Source organism: Baudoinia panamericana (genome assembly GCF_000338955.1).
Source record: "Baudoinia panamericana UAMH 10762 unplaced genomic scaffold BAUCOscaffold_1, whole genome shotgun sequence".
NCBI lineage: Eukaryota > Fungi > Ascomycota > Dothideomycetes > Mycosphaerellales > Teratosphaeriaceae > Baudoinia > Baudoinia panamericana.
In genome coordinates, this window is record NW_006911257.1 from 268,683 (window position 1) to 294,254 (window position 25,572).

Consider the following 25,572-nt stretch of genomic DNA (forward strand, 5'->3'; position numbering starts at 1 on the left):
CAAATCACAAGATGCCAATTGCGGACTCTTGTTATCTCGCAATGGGCGCCCACTGCACTTCGCCTCTTTTTGCGACCCCTGCATTTTCACTTCCTTCTCACTTTCTCTGCTTTGCGCGCAGCTCTGACACGGTCGCTGTATGGCGTGCCCGTGAGGTGCCGAAGATGCCGGCGCCGCGATCGTCTCCATTACGACGTCGAAGACGCTTCGGCCATCTCGGACAACGACCTAGCGCGTGAGGAGTGTTGTCAGTACAGAAAGACTGCCTGCTGCAAGCGCCATTCTTGGTGATGCCGCCATGGAGCACTGTGGCGCCGGAACCGCGAAGCAGACTCGAGAACTGGCCGACTCTGCTCTTCTCTTGGTGGTAGGTACAATGCCAGATGACGCAGGCTCCAAGACAGTCGCTGATATAGCCAGGTGTACCGGTTTCGCTGCAGTCATCATCCTTGTCCGCCTCAATGGACGTAAGACTCGAAGCAATGTACTCTTCCGAGAAGACTGGCTTATTATGGCCGCTCTCATACCGTTGTTCGTACGGATGGCGTTTATACATGTGGTGTTGCAATATGGAACGAACAACATTCAGACAGTGGGGCATACCTTTACCAGCAAACAGCTTGAGCATCGTAGCGTTGGTGCACGGCTGGTGCTCTGCGCAAGGATATTCTACGCCATGTTCATTTGGACCAGCAAGCTCACCGTGAGCGAGTTTTTAAAACGCATTACAGTTAGAACTTGGCGGAAGAGCTACGAGTTGACCCTGCAAGGCATCCGCGTCTTCTTGTTCGTCACCTTCTTCGCTGTCGTCATTGCAACGCTTGCGGAGTGTCACCCTTTCGACCATTATTGGCAAATCATACCGGACCCTGGGCCTCAATGTCGACTCGGATATGCACACCTCTTCACCATGGGTATTTGCGATATCATCACAGACATCCTGTTGATCGCGTTTCCGATTCCTATCGTTATCAGGAGTGGGCAAAACTGGAGGCGCAAGACACAGCTCGCGATACTGTTCTCGCTTTCTGCGATCATGATCGCGGTCACGGCCACCAGGATACCAATGGTCATAGCCAAGGATGGCCGTCAGCAATATCGGACTGTGTGGGCATCGTGCGAGATTCTGGCGTCGACAGCGGTCTCCAATGGAATCATTATCGGCTCCTTTCTCCGCGACAAAGGCACGAAGAAGAACAAGTACAGATCACAAAGTGTGACCGACAGCATTGACGGAGCGTCAGGTCGACGACCGACTGTGGTTGCGCTTCAACAATGCGGAAGCGATGAAGATCTGTTCCGCGCAATCGGCTGTCGAGTACCCGACCATCTCCGAGACGAGCCAGATGCAATCGTAAGACCAGCCCCTGCTGCACTTCCCGCGAAGCCAACGAAAAGAAGAGATGGTCGGTCACATTCCGAAACGCCAAGGCACGAGATGCAGCAGCAACCAACCCGCATTCTGAAGGATAGCGACGAGTCGCTGCAAAGTCAAACCAACCGAGCCGGCTCGCTACCCTCGCCAGCGCCATCGACGAAGCGGAGTGTAAGCTTCTTCGATGTAGGCGGCCTGTTGGATGACGGCGCACCATCTTGGGACACGCGCTCACGTTCAACCACATTGGTGAGCTCTGAGGCTTCGGGAACCATGGCCCAGGATTTCGCCCCGACACCAGAGCAATCGCGGCGAGGCTCTCGTGCCCTTGTGCAGGACATTGGTGGCGTTCTCTCTCCGACCGCAAGTCGTAACGGTACTATCACCAATGGCTTCCACCGAAGGCATTCGCATGCACAACAGACTCTACAGCGCCATCGACAGGGCCATAGTCCGATGTCCGAGCGACAGGAGACGTTGCAAAGTTTGCAGGACCTCCTCGCAGGAGATGGCGGGATCACGGCACCAAACCACTTAGCCCCTGAAGCCGTGCGTATGCGGCCACATATGGCACGATCACCAACCGAGCAGAGCCTGCAAGATGTTGGCGGACTGCTATCTGAGGGGCATGAACCTGACGCAAGTGCTGCTTCCCTTGAAAGAGCCGCTGAAGGACAGCAAGAGCGACCATACACCGGTACAGCGCCAAGACCTCGGCGACATCGAGCGGACGAGCTGACCTTGCACGACCCCGGCGGTCTCTTAAGCTGATACCTTGTAATTTGCACATACGGAGGCTTCACATGATGTTTAGCGTGACTTTGAGCGCTTCAGCGGATACCCCAAATGCATATGGGTCGGAGTCAAGGGCAATGGGAACGTTGTGGGTGAACTGCGTTATCTAACGGCGGCATGTGTTAACATGCGCTAGCTTAGCGATATCAGTATTGGAACGCGTTGGCGCTGTCGCCAAACCAGAACTCGTCTAATAGGCCTCCACCATTGCTATCGTGCCCTGTCCCACTGGCGCCGAAATTGAAGTCGAAGTCGGTGTTGTTGTTAAAATACTCATTCGTCTCCGAGTATGGCAAGGTGTCAAGGAAGCTCAAATCATCGAAAGCGTTGAATGTTAGAGGCTGCTGCTGCTGCTGCGATGTGCCCAATAATTGGTAGGGCGGGTTATCGGCCAGCTGATTAGCGAAGACTCCATTCGGCACTTGCTGGGGCCTGCTGCTACCTTGCGTGTCAAGAAGATTGGGTGGCGAGAACTCCTGCTTAATCTCAAGCGGAGCGATGGACGCATGCTGTGTCGTAGACACACCGCCACCAGTATTACCGTACTCGAAGCTCTGGGTCTTCGGCTGGAACGTCAAAGGTCGGCTTGCTAGTTCGTCGTCGGAGAACAGGCCCTTGAGATTCATGTCGAAGGCGGGAAGCGGCAAATTGCGCTTCCTGGGTTGCGACTGTCCGTTAGCGGCCATACTGACTATCTGGTCATTGCTGAAGTATCCACCAGGGCTGTTGAGAGGTTGCGAGCTCAGGGTGGACGTGTTCCCGAAACCTGTCGTTCGCATCACCATGGATATGGTGGCCTTGCTCATGCGTAAGAAGGCGTCCTTGCAGGCTTCTGCTGGCGGGCAATTATCAATCAGGTCCGTTAACACTGATGTCGCTATGAACACAGTGAAGTCCACGTCGTCCAAGTTCAATTGCTGCCGTACTGTGGGTGATTGCCAGATCGCGTAGAGAAAGGACGTGCCTATCTCCTGGTTAGCCTGATGACTGCCGGACATTCCGTCAGAAGAACTGCTTACCGCTCATAAAGATATGGTGCGTAGCCTGTATAGGAAGGAGAGCTGTCAGTAAGGCTATCGCGCATTGCTCGATCATAACTGAGGCGTACCAGAAACGTGTAGTTGACCAACTTCAATCGATTCAGACTGCGATAGATCTTGAGCACCATCTGTCCCGCCTGGGCTACCTTCATGAAGACCATCTCCTCATCCTCTTTGGCTTCCAGACTCGCCGCACTCGGGCTTTGAACCTCGCCAGTGGAAGGGCTCAACTCGCCGGCAAGAGCCTCTGGTATCGACAGTGACTGCTTGTAAAGCAGAATCACGGCCTGGTAATAGTTCAGCTCGAAGTAGAGCGGCGTGAAGGCGACGCCAATGTCAGCTTGCTGAGGCGCAGATGCTTGCCACTCCCATAACCTGCGGTCTACGTCCAGCCGCCACTCCTGAAATGACTCGAAGCGACTCAGGTATGGCGACGGCAGCTCATTCGGCATGAAGCTACTACAGCGCCCAGCACTAAGTGAGCGTGTATACTCTGCCATTCGCTCCTGCTGAACCTGCAATATCTCTGACTGCAGAAGACGGAGCCGGAAGTAATGATGCGCCACAAGCTTATACGCTGGCAGGACGAGATCGGACGGTGCTTGTGTGAAACCATTGGCTGTGATGCTTTCGTCGCCCTGCAGGCTTGGAAACGGTGTGGTGATGACTTGGTCATTTATGCCGAAGGGCCGACCCACGCAGGTTGATACCAGTCGATCAAAAGCATAGGTGGACCACCAGAGCCTCCGCCGCAGATCACGAAGGTACTGTTTTCGACCCTTCTTAACGTCGAGCCCAGCATACGCGGTGGTTTCCAGCTCGGCGTCAGGCTCTTCGGAATGTATACCGAGATCTATCGCCAACCGCACGGCGACTCCGACAATGTACCAAAGACCAGGCGCGATCGGTCGGAGTAGCGCTAAGCTCGCGAGAAGCAGGACAGCTTGAAGCTCCTCAAGACCACCAAGGGCTGTTTCCATGCTCGGAGTAGAAAGAAAGCTATCCAAATGCTCGATAGCAGCGGCATGATACTCTTCAGGCTGGATTCGTCGCCCGATGACTCTTTGCCGCTTTGCGTCTGGTGGTGTATCGGCGCTCTTCGTTTCGTGCACTGCGGTAACAGTACGCTCATCGTCTCCCGCGTCCATGATGATTCCGGAGCCCACAGCGAATACAATATTCAGCAGATAGAGCTCCCTAGATTTACGTTTCTCGGGAGTAGTCGCATACACCCGTTCCATTAGTGACATGAACTCCCCTCGGTGTCTACACGACTAAGGTCAGCCGGTGACACTAGAGATGGATCGAGGACACTTACAAAATGGGTATCTGAGGATTACTATACTCGAAGTAAAGCTTGACAAGCTCGGTGGCTTCCGACTGGTCCGGGAATGAAGCCGGGTCGACATGTGGCCTAACATTTAGACCGAAGAAGGAATCTGACCCTCCGCCTCCAGAGGCTGTAGAGCTTGGGAGGTGCTTCGAAACCTTTGCTTTAACAGTCTCTGAGGAGGGTGTCGAAGTGACAGAGCTCTTGACTGCCGCGTATACGACCTTAGAGAATGGGATACCGGAAGTGTGCAACGACTGGCGTGCTTTCTTCGCGGTCGTCACACCAGCATTTTTCATCGCGTGGCCCCGGCCATGCTCCGTCCCGCCTTGCAATGCCGGATCAATCAGCGACGCTTCATCCCGATCCTGGTCAACGAACAGAGCACCTTTACCGTCCTCTTCGGCCGGGGGGTAAGGGACATCGACACCTGGTCGGATGGCCTCATTAATTGCGAAGTCATTCTCCGGTGGCGGGCACGGTACGCCGTTGGCCTCAAGCAAAGTCTCCAAGCTCACTACTCTGGATTCTAGATAGGCGACATAGTTCCTGGGAATAGCGCGCTTGCTTACAGGGTCGAAACCAACGCATTTGACGTTTGCTTTCTCGCAGCCGGAACACTTGGGAAGTCGTTGATCGCCTACATCTCGACAATTGCGTGAGTCAGCTTTGTTCCAGAAGATGAGATGTGGCTAGACGTCTCGTGACGCACATCGGTTCTTCCGACTACGACATCTGAAACAGGCTGATACATTCCGAAAGTTGGACGTTGAATTTACGGCACTTGAGGCTTGTTCCAGGCCGGTTTCGGCGCCTGAAGATCAAAAGAAAGTCAGTCAGCCATGCTGGCAGACATTTGTGAGGGATATTCTTACCGGTGATATTTGGCGATGTGTCGTCCTCGCGCTCCCTCTTCTTCGTATTGGAGGACTGCATCAGACAGGGTCCTCGCCGGGAGCGGCACCGAGCCCTTACTCTCAGAACCTGGCGACGGCGAGATGCGACATGCGAATCAAGCCTGCCCCTGCCTGCCTGCTTCAGAAGTAACTTTGCTTAATTACGCACATGGTGACATTGTCATTGTTAATTATACAGTGCACGTTCCTAGTGGCAGGCTTTGCTCGTTGACGATTCTCGCATCGAATGAGAGGCCGCTGGCTTATCGCGAGCCGCGCCACTTGCTTCAGACGGGCTCTGGTATAGTAGCGTATGTCACGAGAGTAGTCAGCACTTTGTAGGTGAGAATGTTAATCCAGCTTAAACAACAGCAGTTCGGACCATAGCCGCTTGTTTCTATCGTACACTGTGCAGCAGCACTAACCTATCGTTATCTATCTTGTCATGATCAAAGCAGGGTATCATAGGGCGCCGTATGCTATGCCATTCAAAGTGCACTTGAACCCCCTTAAAGCAGAAAACAAAGGCCATGTCCAATGGTCAGCGGTGCGTGAGCACGTCGTGTCCTTTCACGACGCCGTATAGATGCTGCGAAACAATGTAAACAAGGCGTCGCCCAAAAGACCTTCCCAAATGTCGTAGGCAAATCGTTAGATCAGCAAACCGTTCGATCGCGCAGATGTCGCAGCTATGATCTGCTTTCACGGCGAGCGTTGCGCCGAATGTCCAGACTCATCCTCGTGAGTAGGGGAGAGCCAGGTGTTTGAAGGTGGCTCTCGGACGACACGTTCAGACTCTCGGCTGCAACCAGTGCGGCGTCCAGCTCGTCCGCCTCGAGTGCTGAAGGTAATGGGACCGAGTCATCCGTGTCTTGCTGCTTCTCTGATAGGAAGGTTCGACGCCTCTCTTCAACCATAAAGAGACTGAGTACTGCGCCAGAGCAAGCGATCAGTGCATTGACCCACCATGGAAGGCCCAGAGCGCCGATTGTGAGGCCTGCAGATTGCAGAAGGCCTGATATTGTCGGGCCGAACGCTCTCATGCCACTGGCGGCTGACGAAGCGACACCGTTGAGCGTGCCGAGCACCTTCGTTGATGGCGCTGAATTGGCGAGCATGATATTGGTCGACGGAAACGCAAAAGCCTGAGCGGTCACCTTCCAGACAATGACAGCCCAGACCGCCGGCATCCTCCAGTTGATTGGCACCAATGTCAGATAAGGTACAACCAGGTAGAGAAGAGGGTAGGATATCACCACCATACGGTAAGTCGCAAGGCTGCCTAATCTGCGACTCACGATGGGGAAGATGACCATAGTGGCCACCATCTGGATGAAGCCTTGGGCAGCAAGGATGCCACCGATAAATTTCGTCGACAATGCGAAGCCGCCGGTGAACATGAAGGGCAGTGAGGGCGTTGAGTCGGATTCTGGCATGCTAAACAACACTGGGAGAAGCTGCTCTGCGGAGATGGTATGACTAACACAGAATTAGCTCGTATGTTCTTCATAGAAGATATGGATAAACTCACTATGCAAGGATGCCGAAGCCGATGATGTTGAAGATGACTTGCTTCGTGAAAGCATTGGATGCGCTTGCAGAGCGCTTGGCATCTCGTTCTGCGCCACGCAAGGCGGCTTCCACCTCTGCGGAGAACGCATCATTCGTATCCAAGGCATCGGAACTGCGCGGCGAGCCTTCTATGGAGCGATATGCTGGTGGCGGGAGCTCGCTCGACGTGGGAGGTAGCATGGGTGACGAAGCTGTACTGCTGTAATCTGGAGGCAGCTCGTCATCTGTGACGAGGAACAGAGCTTCTTCATCATGCCCATCCTTGTAACTGAGCGATGGAGTCGTGGCTACCTTCCCAAGGCGGCCCAGTATCCAATTGCCAAGGTCGCGTCCGAGGTCTTTGCGGTCCCTCTTATCCTCATGAGTCTCTTCTAGAAACAATAGTCCAATCACCAAGCTGAAAATCACCACTGCCGCGCAAACCAGATTGGTGAGCAGGTAAGGATAGGCTTCGAAGATTGTTCCGTGGCCGAACATGCTTGGGTAGTTGCGCACAGGGTCCGCAAGCGCACCACCCATTGCAGATCCGACTATGCTGCCCAAACACCAGACGAAGGGCATAATGGCGTATGCACGAGCCTGGTGAGCTTCCACGGTGACAACCTCAGCCACCGTAGTCTGCAGCACACCAATGTTGCCATTCAAGATGCCGCCAAGAGCTCGTCCAACAAGCGCAGTCGGTAGATCTTTTGCGAAGCCAAACACAAGCATGCTGAGACCGGTGCCAGCAATACCGGTGAGCAATATCGGTTTCCGTCCGTACTTGTCGCTCAAGCGTCCCCAGAACGGCCCGGCCAAGCATTCCGCAAATGCAAATGCCGATGTGACCAGGCCTGCGTACAAGGCGATTTGCTTGCCGTCAGTGGTGATATTGAACGACTCGATCATATAGTAGATGTATGGGAAGATCGACATGAACGCAATTGGCTCGCATATCCGGCATAAGCCTGAGCAAACAGTGAGTTTCATCCTGTGGCACCGCATGCAGATCATACATACCGAGCACGACCATTTGCTTGACAGGAAACGCTTGCGCATCGTGCCGTTTCCCGCCGTCGTTCTTGTTCATTGTGTGAATGATGCAGGCAATTGATTGTCGAAGGCGTCCTTATAGACCAGAAATGGGAAGAGGTGAACAAAGGAAGAAGGTGCGCCCAGATTCGCTTCGCATCCACGTCTCGGATAGTGAACCCTCTTTAAGGTTCTTTATAATCGCCTCTGGTGGTGCTAGGTTAATGTGGTGACGCAGGGTGGTAGAGATGCGGCGGTGAGACAGTGAGTATGTGACTAGCGCCAGGCATGTAGGACGAGTTTATTGAACGGAATGAGGCAGGATGCAGTGGGATGGGGAGAGAAGAAAGAAAGCGTGTGACACAAACCTAGCTTACTATAGGCGGATATGTCTCCCTGACGGTGGGTGGGCAGGGCATCACTGATTCAAGGGCAGCGTTGCAATTGCGGTCAAGGCGACAGGCCACGAAGTCTGTGACACCGCAGCGCCCCGTTGCCCATACTCCAAACTTCCGGGGCGAGTGGAAGCACCAGAAGCAAAGTACCGGCAACCAGGGATCCTGGAGCGAGGAGGCGACGGAGAGCGATCCCATTGGGACAGGATGGAGTCAGATGGTCAGGAGCCGCTCGAAAGTGTGCAAACGATGGCACTCGGCAGACGAGCAGCGCCGCCGGCGATGTCATCAATCTCTACCCCTGTCGACGCACGCTAAGCCTCGGCAGCGCGACCCACGGTCCCGGGACAGATCCAGCACAGAAGTAGACCCTCCCATTCGTGCGGAACAACATCCCGAGACACGATTAGACCAAGCCCGCCGTTAGGCGAGGCAAGCTGGGCTTGACTTTCGGCCAGCATCATCAGCCCTGTCAGAGACACGCTACAAGCCGTCAAAGCTGAACAAGACCGCCACAGCCAGCCAGGCAAATTGTGGCATCACTCCGCTTCATCTGCCATGCCGCGTCCACTTCTGCAACGACGTGTCAACCACGCAGGCAAGAGTCGAGCCACGTCAAACAGTGTGCAAAGCGAGGGCGAAGTAGCGGTGAATCGAAAAGCGACTCCTGAATCTGCAAGGGTGTGCCTACTATGAGTTGGACTAAGGTTCACGTCCCCTTTGTGATGGCCGGAGACGGATGCGCGGAAGCAGGATGCCGTTCCGCAAGCACCGCATTGCTTGATATTCGCCACTGTTGAGCGTATAGGGGTAGCAATACTGATTGCGACATGTCCCATCAAAGCTGCATGCTGCATGGCGCCGTTCGTCCGGAATAACCCACTCGACATGTCGCCTGCATTGAGAGCCGCAGACCCCAAGCCTTACCGATTCCTAACATGCAGGACGCACTGGGAGTCTGCCACGCGAGATGTGCAGTGCCGGCGAAGCCTTCAGCATTTGGTCAAAGCCCCCGGCACTGAAAGGCATAGCCGTGATTCGTTCGGACCGGCTCTAGCGTGGTTTCGCCCTGAAGCCATTGCTTCTAGCGGCATTCGATGCCAAACCAATGCACTCATACGATCACGATCAACGCCGACGGAACGGTAGCAGCTGGTTGGTTCTCAGATTCTCAGGAGAGCGGACGTCACCACACGCATTGAGAAATGGCATCTGCAAGTCACCCGTGCATTGCGGGGGCTCATTCAACGCTGGAAATGCATAAGAGTGTCGCGAAAGGGTACGGAATTTTTCCATGTCACCTTAGCATTGTGGATGTGATGCGGTTCCTTGCGCAGCGAGATGCGTTTGGAGCGCGAACATTGTGCATTTGCCTTCTCGCACCTTTCGTAATCCACAGGAGCCGCGGCACCGCCTGCTGGCGGCTTATCGTGCCTCAACTCCTTGCTGTGGGTCAGCGAGCCCGGCGGCAATCCCAAACCTGCATCGGGGAGATGTCCCGGTGCCACCATTGCCGAGCGTGGGGTGCACGTCAGTGAAGACAACGACAACCCGTCCGCACGATGAGATCTGGACTTTTCGGTGTTACTCTCTCGATTATACGTGCTTTTCAACCTTCCGACGGTTGATGCACATCGCTCCGAGCTGCATACGCGGAGGATGTGCCGGTCATGCCATCCGCGCAAGGCCGGGAAGCCTTCTGTGCCTGCCCGTTTTGTCTATCGCGTCGTCGCTGTCAACCGCACGGAACGGATGCTTATTGACACGATGCTAACTTTTTTTGATCATCTGACAGGCCTGGTGCCAACGTGGATGATATGCATGATTTACTGGGCTACGCAGGAGACCTCCCGTTGCCAGGAAGACAGAAGCAAAGCTGTCCATCCTCTAAGATCCAGCTAACGGTTTTCCGTGCTTGGCTTCGGCGACCTGAGCCAACAATGCGGTCAAGCGTAGGGTTACACCGTCATGCTGAAGTTCCGAGCCAACAGTGCTATCTGCACAGCCAGGCACATCTCGGCATAACGGCATAAAAAGTTCGTGGCCGAAGCGTTGATCAAGACTCACTCGCGTGACGCTAGCTGCCAACTCATCGCCGAGTTGTCTGTTCACCTGGAACGGACCGCTGAATTGCCGCGTAACATGGTCTGGGCCATCGACTGTATGTCAGACATCCATGCGGAACGACGTACTCGACAAGTGGCCCTAAAATGGTCCGTATGCCGTACGCACACTCGGTCCTCACATTGAGGCTGTTGAGAGACGGCGGTGGCACTCTAGGTTCATCCGCTATGAGCGCGAGTCGACTCGCCTTACCATCCAGCATGGTAACGACCCTGAAGGATGGCGTACTAACCCGGATCGTGACTGGACTGGCGAGTAGCTGCCAACGCCTCGACATCTTTCACCGCTAAGCGGACCGTTCTGACTTACTCGGAAACTGTACCTAGGCTCAGCAAGAGCAATGTAACCGTAGGTCATGCGGACATATGCTGACGCCCTTGCGTAGCTTTGCACTAACCGCGGACTGGATGCGTCAGATATCCATGTGTGTGCTCAACTTCGATGGGCCGTCATGTTGGTCTGTCCGTCTAGCCAGCTAGCCATCGTCGACACTCTCCACCAATCCAACTGCCGTAGTCACATGGTCCGCGAGTGATGCTCACAAAGCAGCAAACTAGCTCAACATCTCCTAGCGGTGTTCTCCACGGTTCCGCGAAAAGTAGCCGCATTATACATCCCTGCCCGCAGCAAGCCAACGACGTTGACACGTCGCTGACAGGGCCCTGTCACCGCTGCTCCATCGTCGATCCATATCCCTTGCTCTGCGGTCAGAGTTGTGGAGTATCTTGATGCTATCTTCGGGGGCACTCGTGATAGCGCGGTAAGTGCGGATGGACAACACTAATAAGGTAATGCCAGCCTTATGTCTCTAATCGACACACCGAGATATAACCTGGACGCCATTTGGACTCGACATAGGAGACGAGCGTGCACCCATTGTGGAGGGAACGTGCTCCGGTATGACGGAAACGATTGAAATGCACCCGTAAACTTCCCAGTGGGCCGGTGCGTCCTTTGAAGCCCTGGTATGATGTATGTTGCGCACACAGTAGGCTGTGTCTACAGGATATGTTAGACAGAGTAATCCGTCTTCGAATGCGTCCATAGTTCTTCAAACCTGACACCAGCACTTGCTGCCACGCCTGGTACTGACCATCCGAGCCTGACGGTTTTTTCAGAGAATCGACCTCCGTTAGGAAGAATTGGCTGCTATAGGCATCGTTATGGGTGGCTGTTCCGGCTTCGCAGAATCTACCTTGGGTTACGACAACAACTTCGTGATAGAACAAGCCATCATACCGACGCTTCTAGCCGTACACTCGAGAGCTCTGGTAATACGATGTTTCGATTATATATCGCCAGTTTAACGTTTGGTCGTGTATGCTTTGGTTGGTCATACTCGGGTAGACTTTCCCCCTTGAGAAAGCATAAGACTTTCAAGAGACGGCTTCCATGACCTTTGTCGTCCTACACATCACAGGTGGAGAGAGATGTCGTCTGTTACGCTTGCACATAACAGACTCTGTGTAGACTTGTATGTGTGCGTACGGGAGCAAGCGAGTATTGGTAGCTGATGGGTGCAGTGCAGCACTGAAGTATGCTTGCCCGAACGGTGTCTATGTCGCTCCTGTCCACGACCATCCACTTACCTGGGAAGGCGTGTTATTCCCACGAAAAGGCATGTAACGTGATCACGACGAGACTTCGTTCCATACCTAAGGGTTAATCTAATGGTACTAGGACCGTACGTGAATGCGACGTTACGATTCCGCATTGACTTCACGGCGGACTATCCCCAACGGCCACCAGTAATTACATTCCTTAGTGAAGTGTTCCATCCCTTGGTCACGCCTGCCACTACATACACGCACAGTGTCCGCGACACCGGGACCGACACCATCAGTGCGGCAGATGAAGAGCGATTACCGCCCGGCGGCGTAGTGTTACGCCACGCCTTCCCGGAATGGTTCTTTTCCAAAACGCCAGTCACATCTGGACCTGGTGCAAGCAGAGGGCGGAGTGGAGTGCAGCCTCTAGACGCGACCTTCCGCACGGATCGCGAGCAGGAACAGACGGAGCGATTGCCGCACATTGTCGAGGTCTTGCAGTATCTCCGGGTAGCTTTCGACACGGAAGCTGTGATCGACGCCATCCCGCTGGATGTTGCTGCTAACAGCGGAGCATGGCACGCGTGGAGAAGCTTCCGCACGAAAACCCTTCCACGGACGTCACCGCCTGCAAACACCGATCATGCTTCGGAGGGAGGAGTAACTTCCAAACGCAGCACATCGCCAAGACAACAGCCTGGAGGCGCTAGGCGACCTGGCGACTGGAACTGGGCTGGCGTGTGGGAGGACCGGGTTAGGAAGAGCGTTCAGGTAAGTACCGCGGACCATACATTGTATAGGAAGGACACATCAGACGAGGTATTTACATTTCTTTACCTTCGCAGATGTGCAGTTCCTGACATGGCGTAGATTCAATTCTTGCAGCTAGATGAGGAGACGTTGAAGCACGCAATGCAAGAGCTTCACTGCGCGGTGCCTGCCTGAGCTCGTAGGGAAGAATGACCGCTTGCTGCTGTAATGGTAGTCACTATGATGATGGGGGATGACAGCCGCAGCACCTAGCTCTTGTTCTCGGTCGTCCTATCCAGTTCATAGGTTGCAGGTGTTCTTAGGACCCATCTGGTGGGCCTTCTCCTTGCACGACCATCTACGGACGGTGGACAACATTAACGTGCGATCCGAACATCAGGAAGCGGTGCAACGAAGTACACTCGGCAACGAATTACATTCGGCAACGACATCAACCGATCAGTTTGATCAACGCTTTTGGCTGCATCCACGTATCTGCGCGCGCACAAGGCACATCATGAACGAGGCAGGGTACGCTGCCTGGGCTGCGACGTGGTTTTCGCTTGTTGGCGTTGTCCTATTCGCTTGGTACCTGGTGTCTGGGCCGCAAGACCGCAGGGTCGTGCGCGACCTGATCTTTGCCAAACGTCTCGGAGAACAGTAAGCTTATGGCTTACAAAGAGGTGCTATAATCTCTCGGCTCACTTACCTTGTCGTACGCAGCACTGACAGTGACATGCCCAGAACCTCCCGCCTCCGACTCCGTTGCGGTCCGGCGTGTTCAAGTCCGGCGACCAGCAAACGCCCCCTACTAACGTATCGTTTGCGCTCGGTTTGCGCCCGTGGCAAAGTTCGCCTTTTGCCTCGCCGCAGTTTCGTGCCCTTTCGCCCGGTAGCAGACCTGCACTGAGCCAGCAGCGAGACCATTCAGCCTGTCGACGCCCAGAGACTCCATTAAAGATTCGCCAAACGCGTGAGAACCTTAGAGACGCTTTCCCAGACATACCGCCGCCTTGCCACCATGCACTTGGCGAGACAGAGAGTACATGCACAGAGCTTACACTTCCGCCTTACCATACTCACGAACACTCCACAGCGCCACCTAGCCCAGAACCGGACGTACCATCTTCGAAGATGCAGCGTCACCGCTCCTTAAGCCGGCGCATGCTGTTTAGAGTCAAAGATGGTATCTCGAACCGCTCTAAAGCTTTGCCTTCAGTCAAACAGGCTGGGTCAGAAACGAGTCTGGTTCGAAGACTATCAAGCCGCCGCAAGCAGAGTTGTGAGCAAAATCGACGCGGCCCCAGTTTCGAGCATAGCGATAACAGAGCTGCTAGCGGCGTTAGTCACACCACAAAAACACCGGATCCGTCACCTCGCACAGATACAAGAACCCTTAGCGAGTCATCGATGTCTACTGGGGACCTCATGAGCGACGGTCTTTCTACACTACCTCATGTCGAAAGCGTTGTGACTCTGCGAAATGGAATTGAAGAACACCCATTAACGTCACAGTGCGAACTGTCAGAGCCAACGCCCCGAGCCTCACGCAGCACGCCGAACACAGTATGCGCGCCCTGCGGAGCTGTTGCAGTTCCCTTCGTAGACCTGGCCCTTAGTCTCGACCGTGACATCGTTGACGCTGGCACAGAGCAAGATATCTGGATTGCAGCCGAAGCATCTGTTCACGCCGCGCTCTACAACGCAGAAACTCTTGGCCATTGCACCATATACGGGAGTCTGAGGGTACTTGCTAGGCCGGAAGAAGTGGACAACACTCCTTGCCCCGGGACAATCACTGGTCTACGCCTATGCTTCAAGCCGATGAATGACTGCAAAGTCCTGAAAGCGGTTGGTCAAACAGCTACCAAAGACATTTGCATAGGCCAGAGGCGCTCGCTCTTCCTCAAAGTCCGCGTTCCCAAGCTATCATCTGCTTTTGAGGCAGGGTGTTCCAACCAGGACTCTTTGTTCGCCGAGCTTGAAAGTATGATCGGTACATTTGAGACCGATCTGCTGCATGTCGAAGCACGGTATAGAACTTCATTTTTGCCGCACGAAAATGTGGTGACCGTACGCAAGGCGGCGTCTGTCAGACGGCCAAACACCGATTCGCGCTGGAGTATGGTCGGCGTTGGTGACCATGTCGAAGCATCGGAGCAGTTGCACACCAAGCTAGCGATCTATCTGGCGGACACCTATGCGCCTGAAAAGGCACTTAGGTACATCAAGCGGTACCTTGCAGAGGAAGCTCAAGCAGAAGAGCCAGTCCGTCAGATCAAGCAGAAAATTCTTGATGAGCTAAGTAGTCGCACCACACCAGCTGACGAACATGATTTTGCACGTGTGAAAGCTGGACCCAAGCCAGCGGTGCTCATTACCGACACCGGCGACAGTGATAGCTTGACCTCGCTGCCAGCCCCAGATGCTGCGTTGAAGACCAGAGGCTCTCAACAGCGACTGCACGTGAGGACTCGTTCGATCTCGCTTTCAGCTATCAAGCTCTCAACGCCATCTTCGCCGCTCCTGCCATGTTCACCTCGCGCGGTATCTGCATCCAAGACTCGAATTGCTGCAACACATATACATGCAGACACTGAAATTCATGACGAAGCCCGAAAGCTCTGGCACCACATACGTTGCTCATCTCAATCAAGCCGCCAGCTCAGTGGGACAGCGCCAGCCCAACTAGAGCAGCTCGAAGCGACTGACGAGAATTTGAAGGCGCTCAGGAGCCAGGCGCTAGCGAACAAGCGGTCGATCGGCGCGGAGACGCTGAAGGGCTGGAGATGGGATCGCACTGTTTTGCGTAGCGGGGAGGCACCCTGGCTTTAGAAGAGCATCACTGACCTTGCGACTCTGGTATGAAGGATATTGATGAGTCTGTTAGGCACGCAGACTGCCGTATGCACCCTTACGCAGCCATCATAATACGGCAGACGTTAACTTGGATAAACACTGTCGTAGATAGAAGGTACACGAGCATGGCTACGCGGTTGCCGCGATTAGCCGCGCTCAATGACACAACATCCGCGGCACAATCTTTCACGGCCGGTGGTTAACAGCACGGCAGCAATTTGTGCCATCATACACCGCATACGGCATGATTTATACCCACTACCGCGCGGTGGGCTTCCAGTAGCACGAGCTCCACTGTGACGGCTGCTTCAGTAAAGGTTTCTGTGACCGGAGTGCCACAGCGGTGACACTGCAGTAGCGGTGAGGAGAGTGGGTGGAGCGGGCAGGTCAGTCTCGACGCTGAGTCACCGGGCACCCTTGTGGTTGCCTATGTCCATGCGTTGGTCATCTGACACCACACGGACGCCACACAGGTAATGTGGTCCACGACAACCATGGCCTGAGTCATCCATCATCACAACGTTGCACCTTCACTTATCTTTCCGCCAAGTAGGTCGACTCCCTTGTTGAACCTGTTTCTCGGATCGAACCTCTTCTTCAACTCCCTCAGCCTTTCGTAGTTCTCACCATACACTTGCTTCAAATCATTCCATTCGTGAAGGAAGCCAGCGTGATACTCGCCGGTCTTTTTGGAGCCAGCCAGCTCGTCTTCCGCTACTTGGAAGCGTTTCATGACAATTTCCTTGAGGTTGGATGGGGCACCTTCAGGCGAGCAGCCGAGTGCCAATTGCATGACATGCCGGCGTCCTGAGTGCGGCCAAGCGGTAGATGTGCGAGAAGGCGAAGAGTTGAAGGCGTTCTAACAATGGTAAGTGTCTGACTTACTGGGTCAGATGAAGCAAATGGGACGTACCAATTGCATATACTCGATCAGAACGATTGAGCCACTGCCCAGGCCAGCGTACTCCTTCACACTGTCCTCATACCACTTCCACGCCCTCAACATGAACTCCTCGTCCAAATCAGATACCAGTGGAGCACAGAGCCAGAAGAGATTGTTGCCTTGCCAATCGCGGAATGTCTCTGCGACGGCATGCATCTGCTGCAGCGTGCAGGTCGCACAGGATATCTCCTGCGCTCCCGGGAGCTCGAACACCCAAGCAAAGCCATCTTCCGATCGTGCGTGCTCCTCGCCACGGGCATCGTAGAGCATGAATGCGATCCCGGGCTTGCCACCCTGCTCCGGCATCCCCATCGACGGTCCCTGATTGATAACGTGCATTGCGACCTTCGGGTCCGAAGTCCGGGCAGCCATTGCCGAGACACCTTTCGAGCACTGCTGCAACGACGAATATGGCACCGTAAGCACACCGCCGAAAACCTTCTCAGGGTACGGGTATGCTTGGAACTTCAGCGCAGTAAGCACACCATAGTTCCCGCCTCCACCTCGGCAAGCCCACATCAAGTCCGGGTCATCTTGCGCAGCCCAGACAACTTTGCCATTGTGAAGCACGACTTGAGCGTCGAGGAAGTTCTGCGGGTCACTGATCATACCGAACTCGTGGCTGAGCCAGCTGAGACCGCCAACGAGGGCTGATCCAGCTACGCCGACCCAAGGACAGCGCGCACCTACCACGGCGTAACCGGGAGCGTGTTCTTCCATGAGCTTGTCAATCTCGCCCCAGTCGAAGCCGGATCCGAGGGTAACGGTTTGAGTGGCCCTGTCGAAGTTGAAGGATTTGAACCCATGTGTGCTGAGTATGACCTGTAGAGCGTACAAAGTCAGCGCGGTTCAGTGCGCACTTCCTTTGGATAAGAACGTGTGCGCTCAGCGTCGAGCTGAGAGGCATCTCTATCGGGTACATGTTGGGCGGTAAGGTTCCTTACATCCTTCGCTGAGACTGATCCCGTGCCCGTGTTTCGCACTGCAAAGTCGAGATCGGAGTTGTAAAGGTACTTCACGACCTTCTGCATGCCCTCCAACGTTGTCGGCTGAACGACAACCTTGGGGTGCTGGTTGGCGTGGACAGACCATGGTTCGGATTGCTTCTTGTACTCGGGCTGGTGCTGTTCGAAGACTTCGGAGGCCGGCAGAAGAGAGCGCAGCTTGTCGACAGACGAAGGCATAGCGATCGAGCCCATTTGGTATGTGAGCTAAAGTGGTGGCAACGCTTGAGCAGTTATACAAAGTTTGGAGCAATCCGATTCCAAGGCCAGGTGGTGTTTCGGAGGGTCTGCATGCAGCGCTTGCAAGAATATTCGAGGCGCAGACATGAGTTGGGGTATATGAACGGTTTAGTACATAGTTCATAGTAAGCCGGGGATTTGCGCTTTCAGCCCAGAATCCATCCTGCAATCCTTCAGCCCTAAAGCGGATTAGATTATGGCAGAGACAACTTGGAATTGGTAACGGAGGCCCACACAAACTTGAACTTACTCCGTGCTTGCGAGCATACTGCGCATTCTGCTTCCAAGCAGGTTCTCCTTCAGTAACTCCTTGGCAAGCCGAGTACCTTTTCTCCGACGAAGTTCATAATCATCTCCTGCAATCTTTAGTCAGCACAGCTCCGTGTAGACCTACGCCACACTTACTCTGCTAACAGGCGCGATGCGTGGGACGAAGCATTCACGCAGATATCTCTCGACATGATACTCTTGCCTGCAAGTTCGAAGGTGCGACCGTCAGCGAAGCTCGAAAGCGCGCGTAGAGATTTGACATACGCATAACCCATACCGCCCATACACATAACACTCCGCTCGCACGCCGTAAACGCAGCTTCGGCAGCGAGGTATTTCGCACTATTACACGCTACGCCGACCTGGTGTTGCGTGATACTAGGATCGTAGTCCTTGTTATCTGGAGTGCTGCGGTCATACAGCCGCGCCGCATGGTACGTCGCCAGCTTGGCCGCCTCGAGATGCATGTACGCCGACGCCAGCGGATGTTGTATCGCTTGGTTTTGACCAATAGGTCGACCAAAGACGACGCGCTCTTTCGCGTACTCGGAGGACTTCTTGAGCGCCGCATAACCTAGCCCCAAGGCTTCGCCGGCGAGTAAAGCGCGTTCGGCGTTCATGCCGTGGAGGATGATTTTGAAGCCTTGGCCTTCCTTTCCTATTAGGCTGTCTTTGGGAATGAAATAGTTGTCGAAGAAGACTTGGTTGGCGTCTACGGCGCGACCGCCCATCTTCTTGATACGTTTGGCCTCTAGGCCTGGTTGCGAAAGATCGAAGTCGATGTAGAACATGGAGAGGCCTTCACTTGGCTTCTTGACCTCTTCTATAGGTGTGGTTCGTGCGAGGAGTACCATCTTCGTCGCTACTTGCGCGCTTGAGATCCAGATCTTTTGCCCAGAGACGTTGTAGCCAGACCCGTCAGAGGTTGGTAGGGCGGTGGTCCTCAGCTTCAGCGTCTCCAGACCTGTGTTGGGCTCCGTAACGCCAAAGCATGTCCGCCACTCGCCGGAGATGATTTTGCGGAGAAAGCGATCCCTCTGCTCCGGCGTGGCGAATTTACTTACGGGCTGGGTGGCATAGACGTTCGCATGGATACTTTGTGCACCCGCCAGTCCAGCTCCGCTTTCTGCGATCGTTTGCAGCATCATCGTTGCCTCTTGGATGCCTAGACCCGAACCGCCCAATTCTTCGGGCAGAGCAATGCCTAACCAGCCATCCTTGGCCAGGGCGGCGTGAAGCTCGTGCGGATACGTCTCTGTTTGGTCATGCTCCATCCAGTAGTCATCGGAGAAGTTGGCGCAGACTTTGAATATTGCGTCTCGCACTGTCATCTGTTCTTCCGTAAAACCAGACGTCTCCATGAGCCGTCTCCTGGTCGTCATGGAGAAGGCTCGCCGTGAGCATCTCGATACTATACATTGTGGTCGATGGGCGATATAAGATGGTGACGATCCCAAACGGGAAGTAGTACGCAGAGATGAAAGCAGGTTCTTAGCCATGGCGGCAATGCAAAGGTGCCGACTCGCCAGGCGTGATGCGGAAAAGGGGGCAGCACTGGTAGTGACAGAAAGGGAAATGATCCTACTGGTGTATTGTCCTACCTGTCGCGGATGGCAAACAGCACTGAACGTTGCCAATGCATATCGCGGGAATAGTGTTGACTTGGAAGAGGAGAAGAAGGATTATCTCCGCCGCCCGTTGTTCGGCTCTCGTCCCGTGACGGCGCGAATTGAGCGTGCCTCGGCGGGCAATAAGCCGAAACCATTCGGCACAAAGCTCTGTAGACACTCGAGTGGGATACAGTCAATGCCATCCACCTTCGTCTGTCCCTCCTGTCGACGGGCCTTGCTCGAGCAGGCGAAGACTGCATATAGACAGCATGGCGCCGTCAAGAGGCCCTACACCCGACCGAGCTTCGCTCCCAAGCCCACACCCAACCTGAAGCACATCCGGCAGAATCCAGGCTTATACGAGCAGAACAGCGTGGACCGAAACTACGCACCGTACGCCAAGAACGGTTGGAAGATACTCGAGCTGCATGAAAAGCTGGTTACGCTTCAGCATGAGGCTGTACGATCACGACAGACAATCAATGGGCTTGAGAAGCAGCTGCAAGCCAAGCGGGCAGGCGGTCGGGAAGATGGTAGCAGCACCAGTACTACAGATACCCTGATTGCAGAAGCCAAGGCTTTGAAGTCGGCCTTGGAATCTCGAATCGACGAAGAGCAGAGATGGCGCGAGGAGATGGACCGCCTTGCGCTCGAGTTGCCGAACTTGAGCAGCCTGCAGACACCTGTGGGCGATCAGCCAAAGCTGCTAGGCCACATCAACGGCGAAGCTCTGCCCACGCCCAATCACAACAGAAGTCACGTGGACATCGGTCGTGAGCTAGATCTGCTGGACTTTGAGGCAAGCGCAGTGACAAGCGGCTGGGGCTGGTACTTCCTCAAGAATGAAGCAGCCCTGCTAGAACAGGCATTAATCCAGTACGCCTTGTCTGTCGCACTGAAACGAGGCTGGCAAATCAGGACGCCACCTTCGCTAGTCTACAGTCATATCGCGAGTGCCTGCGGTTTCATGCCTCGAGATCAGCACGGCGAAACCCAAATCTACTCCATCACGCAAGACGCCGATGCGGCGAAGTCAAGCTTAGTGCTGGCGGGAACGGCAGAAATCCCTTTCGCAGGCTCGCAAGCGAACAATGTCCTCTCAGAGCATGACCTACCTCTGAAAATCATCGGACCGTCACGCAGCTACCGCGCCGAAGCCGGCGCAAGAGGCGTCGACACCAAAGGTCTCTACCGCGTCCACGAATTCACCAAAGTAGAAATGTTCGCCTGGACCGCACCGCCTCCTTCCTTGTCCTCCTCGGACGACGGCGGTTTCGGCGGCGAAGAAGACACCCAAACCCAAGCGGAAGTCATTTTCAACGAAATGATCTCCATCCAAATCGAGATCCTCACCTCCCTAGGCCTACACGCCCGCGTCCTGGAAATGCCAACAACCGACCTCGGCGCGAGCGCGGCACGGAAGATCGACATCGAAGCCTTCTTCCCTTCTCGCACGGGCATTGATGATGGATACGGCGAGGTGACGTCCGCGAGTATATGCACCGATTATCAAGCGCGGAGGTTGAATACCAAAGTCCGGTATGCGAAGGGTGACGTGAGACAGGCGTTTGCGCATACGGTTAATGGAACTGCGTTGGCTGTGCCGCGGATTTTGGCGTGTTTGTTGGAGAATGGGTGGGATGAAGAATCGAGGAGCGTAAAGGTTCCGGAGTGCTTGCGGAGGTGGATGCCGGGTGAGATTGCTACCATTCGGGCGAGAAGCTAGCATGCCACCCACCTGTGTATCACCCAGCGAGACGCAAGAAGTGTGTCGCCAACAACAACATCACTATCAAGTCGCAGGACGTTCTCAAAAGACCAACAGCCTCGACGCTATGGCGCAGCCAACCGCTACCGAGATTGTCACGGTCAGCGGACGGGTCGCAAACTCCCTAGACTCCATGAGAAAGCTCCGACCGGTTTCCCACCCCAAAGCCAGGTGCGTGAACACCTTGACAATGAGAGCCAGCGGATAGCACAGCACAGCACAGTAATATCCCATCGCGGCCTCCTCCCAATGTGCACCAGTAAACCCGCCTTTCTGCCCGCATACACACTCTCTCTCAGTTACTTACTCCTCTTTACTCCACCACTTACTCGAAAGGCTGGCCCAGAATAGCTACTGCGCCAGTCGCTGGTACGTGAAAGTCAGTCAGTCAGTCAGTGTGCCAGTCGGACATCAACATCCGCGCACAGACTGGGGAGTAGGGAGTGGGAATAGTCCAGTGCTGAAAACAAGCAAACTCGCAAGTGATCAAATTCGCTGCAGCGCACGCGGTGCGATATCCCCTTCGGTTCTTGGGGTAATGACATTTTCTGGTCGACCAGACGTGTAAATACACAGTCATGCATCTACGTTACCAAGCCGCCAGGTCAATTCAATCAAAAGCACGATTCTTCATGACTGAGGCGAGGGTAACAGTCACAGGAGAGTACTGTTTCCTTTTTCTCGCGATACTCGCGATACTCGCATACGACTGCCACTACCACTACCACTGAGAAGACCCAGCCCAGCTTTCACACCGAGCATACACGAAAGTCAAGCAAGCACAAGGCTTTCCCCTTTCCGCCATGCCTCTCCATTGCTAGAGAAGAAAGGACAGAAGGTATCTTTCCTTCATAAGCGCTCGCCCTCCCCTCTAAGTCTTTTCCGCGCGAACAAAGTAGCCAGCCGCAGGAACACTCCACCGAAGCGTATCTCGAACCGAAAGGGTAGGTGGCGTCAGAACAGCATCTACCACGTCGTCTCCGGCTGCGCCTCGGCACCGGCCTGCTCCGCCCACCCCTGATTTCCCGTCTGCACCGGCGCCTCAGCAGCGGCCCAGTCCGCGCCCTCATTGTCCCACGTGCTCGCCGCCGCGGCCCCGGCAGTCCCGGACGCCGCAGCGAAAGCACCAGCCCCGGCACCGGAGACCTCCCATTCGTTGTTGAACCCGCTCTCGACCGCGCCGGGACCGACCTCGTCAACACCAGGAACTTTCTCCTCGTCCTGACCGGCGGAGTCTTTGTTCTCCTCCGCCTCGGGGTCACGGTAGAAGTACAGATCCGTCATGACGTCCCACTCCGCCTCACGGCTGGCGAGGGTGCCGCGGAGACGCAGGACCTCGCGGGCAAGCATCCACCAGATCAGACCGATGGCGTGACGGCCCTTGTTGTTGGTCGGGATGGCCACATCCACATACTCGGTCGGGGAGTCGGTATCGCACAGCGCAATGACGGGGATGTTGACGTACGAGGCTTCCTTGATGGCCTGGGCGTCGGTGCGCGGGTCGGTGACGACGATGATGCGCGGTTCCTTGAAGGAGCGGGTGATGTAGTTTGTGAAGTTGCCGGGGGTGAAGCGGCCGGCGATGGGGGAGGCGCCGGTGTGGGCGGCGAATTTGAGGACGGCGCGTTGGCCGTAGGGGCGGGCGGAGATGACGGCGATGTCGGCCGGGTTGTCGATGGAGACGAGGATACGGGCGGCGAGGATGATCTTTTCCCTGTCATAGTCCTGATGTCAGCAATGTGTATATGTGTTGTGTAGTGTGGTGTGGATTGCTGACCAAGTCTTGCCAATGTTGATGATGTTGATGCCGTCGGCGCGCGTCTTCCACAGGTACGGCTCCATGTGCGTCTGCAGGTTCTTGGCGCCGATGTGGCATTGGGCGCTGAGGAGCATTTCAATGTCGGTTGATGTTGCGTTGAACATCGGGGGCAGGTTCTTGGCGGCCATCTTCGCGGGTGGTGGTGTTTGCGAAGGGGTGGTGAGGGGGTGTGTGTGTGGTTGGAGTGAGTGTGTCGAAGTTGGGAGCTTCGATTGTATGTGTGGGAGGGCGGAATTCGCGTGTCGGAGTTTGTGAAATTAGACGCCGATGTGTGTGCGCTTGACTCGTGCCGGGTTCGCGGAAGACGGATGCATGAGTCTGCGGGCTTGGCGTGAATGTATCTGAAGATGGAGATGCGAGCAGCTGTCAATCAACTAAGTGATACTACAACAGACAAGATGCCGCCACGAATCCCACTCTTCCAATGCCTGAGGGTTCAAGCAAACACCCAACAAGCCAAGACACGAGCAGAACGGTTGGCGACCCGTCAACACACGCCCTCGCGAACCTTCACCTCCTCATCCCCCGTCAATGCCTCCACCGTCACGCAGCGAAGACGGAAGCATGACCCCTACGCCATCGCACAAGCCAAAGCGCGCAAAGCAGCGAACCTCAGTCGGCAGGAAGTGCTCAAAAAAGAACGAGCGGCAAGCCTCGGCGATCCCATCCGTGGCATAACAACTCCCTTCGTCCAGTCCTTCGACACAGCACTTCCCCCCGAACCCGCAGTGCAGTCGCAATCAACGCAGACGCGGGTCTCATCCCCGCCATCTCCCTCTTCATCCGGTGTACAATCCGAAACAGACGCACACCTAAACTTCTACCTCAGCAAGACCGAATTACAAAACAGCATAACCCACAGCGTCCACCTCTCCACCCCCACAAGCCCAACCCCCGACTTCCAACAAGACGACCCGACTTCCCCAATCTCCCCCGAACAACGACAAGCCATCCTCGACCAAAACCACCGCACGGCAGAAGAAGCAATCACCCGCATCGCCTCCCTCTCCCTCGGCAGCTCCAAGGACCGCTTGCGCGTCAACATCCAACGCTGCATCTCCACCTTTGGACGTCGCCACACCGACACAACCCTACCCCATTCAACCCCAATGAATCCCGAGTCAAGCACCCCCCGCATAGGTCCAGACACAGGCAGCCCCGAAGTCCAAATCGCCATCCTGACCGCCAAAATCCGCACCCTCGCCGACTTCCTCGGCACGAGGGGCAGGCAGGATAAAGTGAACAAGCGCAATTTACGCGTGCTGGTGCACAAGCGGCAGAAATTGTTGCAGTATTTGCGCCGGCAGGATCGCGGCGGGGGGAGGTGGAGGCATTGTGTGGAGACACTGGGGTTGGGGGAGGGGTGTTGGAGGGGGGAGATTAGCTTGTAAGACTAACCGCATAGCTAGTGATTGAACGGGGGTCCCTGGGTTTTGGCGAGTCGAACGTGTTATGCATAGCGCGGCGGGGTCGTCTCTGTCGCGCGATGGAGGGCGACTTGGATTGGATTGGGTACGGGAATGTACGATGGATATTACTGACGACTCTACATAGCCAGTGATATGCTTTCCCCGCAGAGCTTGAGATTCATTCACGACCAGATCGCTCGTGCAAGTCCACATAGACACCATAACACTACGGTCTTCCCCACATCAAGCTATCTGACAGTGCCGGGTCTTGTGGCAAGAGCGGGTCCGTGCGCAAGCACCCTTTCCCTCGAAGTTTAGCCGAACCCGAGTAGACGATGAGTAGGTGAAACAGCCAGCAAGTAGGCACGGTAGGCACGGGCAGTGCACTTACGCGGCCCTCACTGCAACCCCGGTCCTTATCGTTATAGCACGCGCTGCACGCGCCCGCATGGGCGACTTGGTTACTCATGCGCACCTTCCCATCTAGGACTGTATTGCGAAGTCCAATGCTTTGCCAAGCCATGAATGCGAGCTTTAGCGTGGTCTGGTCCGGATGAGTCGAGGCGCTTTGATGCGGTGGGTTGTTGCTATAGAGGGTTATGGCGGGTCGCTCGCTCGCTCGCCCTGCTTACACATCGATGGCGGTGGACTTGCTTCTCATATGATAAAATGCTGTGCCGTGTCATCGTTTGTGTGTGGGTGTAGAGTCGTCGATAATTTCACACACGCTCGCTTGTTCGTTTCGATCACCGGCCACCTGAGTACCTGAGTACCTGAGTACCTTTCCGGTCGTGAGCGCAGAGCCTCTCTAGAGC

The 25,572-nt window shown here is 55.1% G+C and overlaps 12 protein-coding genes across 12 annotated transcripts; 5 read left to right on the plus strand and 7 right to left on the minus strand.

Moving 5' to 3' along the window:
• Positions 1-290: 290 nt before the first annotated feature.
• On the plus strand, positions 291-2,146 carry BAUCODRAFT_99708 (uncharacterized protein; the record flags this gene model as incomplete). The annotated part of the gene is made up of 3 exons (XM_007673461.1): positions 291-367; positions 421-1,826; positions 1,923-2,146. 3 exons carry the CDS (start codon positions 291-293, stop codon positions 2,144-2,146), a joined length of 1,707 nt encoding a protein of 568 aa, XP_007671651.1.
• Positions 2,147-2,316: 170 nt separating this feature from the next.
• On the minus strand, positions 2,317-5,476 carry BAUCODRAFT_144135 (uncharacterized protein; the record flags this gene model as incomplete). The annotated part of the gene is made up of 6 exons (XM_007673462.1): positions 2,317-3,134; positions 3,190-3,214; positions 3,279-4,476; positions 4,529-5,180; positions 5,253-5,354; positions 5,416-5,476. 6 exons carry the CDS (start codon positions 5,474-5,476, stop codon positions 2,317-2,319), a joined length of 2,856 nt encoding a protein of 951 aa, XP_007671652.1.
• A 649-nt stretch (positions 5,477-6,125) lies between these two features.
• On the minus strand, positions 6,126-8,077 carry BAUCODRAFT_144136 (uncharacterized protein; the record flags this gene model as incomplete). The annotated part of the gene is made up of 3 exons (XM_007673463.1): positions 6,126-6,915; positions 6,968-7,955; positions 8,008-8,077. 3 exons carry the CDS (start codon positions 8,075-8,077, stop codon positions 6,126-6,128), a joined length of 1,848 nt encoding a protein of 615 aa, XP_007671653.1.
• Positions 8,078-8,216: 139 nt separating this feature from the next.
• Positions 8,217-8,649, minus strand: BAUCODRAFT_170158 (uncharacterized protein). The gene has a single exon (XM_007673464.1). The coding sequence runs from the start codon at positions 8,610-8,612 to the stop codon at positions 8,388-8,390; it is 225 nt and encodes a 74-aa protein (XP_007671654.1). The 5' UTR covers positions 8,613-8,649; the 3' UTR covers positions 8,217-8,387.
• Positions 8,650-9,658: 1,009 nt separating this feature from the next.
• On the minus strand, positions 9,659-9,925 carry BAUCODRAFT_118238 (uncharacterized protein; the record flags this gene model as incomplete). Its single annotated transcript, XM_007673465.1, has 1 exon — positions 9,659-9,925. The coding sequence occupies one exon, from the start codon at positions 9,923-9,925 to the stop codon at positions 9,659-9,661; it is 267 nt and encodes an 88-aa protein (XP_007671655.1).
• Positions 9,926-11,968: 2,043 nt separating this feature from the next.
• On the plus strand, positions 11,969-13,030 carry BAUCODRAFT_118239 (uncharacterized protein; the record flags this gene model as incomplete). Its single annotated transcript, XM_007673466.1, has 4 exons — positions 11,969-12,012; positions 12,062-12,156; positions 12,219-12,856; positions 12,971-13,030. 4 exons carry the CDS (start codon positions 11,969-11,971, stop codon positions 13,028-13,030), a joined length of 837 nt encoding a protein of 278 aa, XP_007671656.1.
• Positions 13,031-13,976: 946 nt separating this feature from the next.
• On the plus strand, positions 13,977-16,127 carry BAUCODRAFT_170321 (uncharacterized protein). The gene is made up of 2 exons (XM_007673467.1): positions 13,977-14,117; positions 14,173-16,127. Exon 2 carries the CDS (start codon positions 14,246-14,248, stop codon positions 15,668-15,670), a length of 1,425 nt encoding a protein of 474 aa, XP_007671657.1. The 5' UTR covers positions 13,977-14,117; positions 14,173-14,245; the 3' UTR covers positions 15,671-16,127.
• An 81-nt stretch (positions 16,128-16,208) lies between these two features.
• On the minus strand, positions 16,209-17,836 carry BAUCODRAFT_20568 (uncharacterized protein; the record flags this gene model as incomplete). Its single annotated transcript, XM_007673468.1, has 3 exons — positions 16,209-16,553; positions 16,608-17,459; positions 17,498-17,836. The coding sequence occupies 3 exons, from the start codon at positions 17,834-17,836 to the stop codon at positions 16,209-16,211; spliced, it is 1,536 nt and encodes a 511-aa protein (XP_007671658.1).
• A 344-nt stretch (positions 17,837-18,180) lies between these two features.
• Positions 18,181-19,512, minus strand: BAUCODRAFT_118241 (uncharacterized protein; the record flags this gene model as incomplete). Its single annotated transcript, XM_007673469.1, has 3 exons — positions 18,181-18,237; positions 18,287-18,353; positions 18,416-19,512. The coding sequence occupies 3 exons, from the start codon at positions 19,510-19,512 to the stop codon at positions 18,181-18,183; spliced, it is 1,221 nt and encodes a 406-aa protein (XP_007671659.1).
• Positions 19,513-19,957: 445 nt separating this feature from the next.
• On the plus strand, positions 19,958-21,487 carry BAUCODRAFT_118242 (uncharacterized protein; the record flags this gene model as incomplete). The annotated part of the gene is made up of 1 exon (XM_007673470.1): positions 19,958-21,487. The coding sequence occupies one exon, from the start codon at positions 19,958-19,960 to the stop codon at positions 21,485-21,487; it is 1,530 nt and encodes a 509-aa protein (XP_007671660.1).
• Positions 21,488-22,495: 1,008 nt separating this feature from the next.
• BAUCODRAFT_62104 (uncharacterized protein) lies at positions 22,496-23,476 on the minus strand (the record flags this gene model as incomplete). The annotated part of the gene is made up of 2 exons (XM_007673471.1): positions 22,496-23,243; positions 23,307-23,476. The coding sequence occupies 2 exons, from the start codon at positions 23,474-23,476 to the stop codon at positions 22,496-22,498; spliced, it is 918 nt and encodes a 305-aa protein (XP_007671661.1).
• A 270-nt stretch (positions 23,477-23,746) lies between these two features.
• BAUCODRAFT_62387 (uncharacterized protein) lies at positions 23,747-24,739 on the plus strand (the record flags this gene model as incomplete). The annotated part of the gene is made up of 1 exon (XM_007673472.1): positions 23,747-24,739. The coding sequence occupies one exon, from the start codon at positions 23,747-23,749 to the stop codon at positions 24,737-24,739; it is 993 nt and encodes a 330-aa protein (XP_007671662.1).
• Between the last annotated feature and the right edge of the window lie 833 nt (positions 24,740-25,572).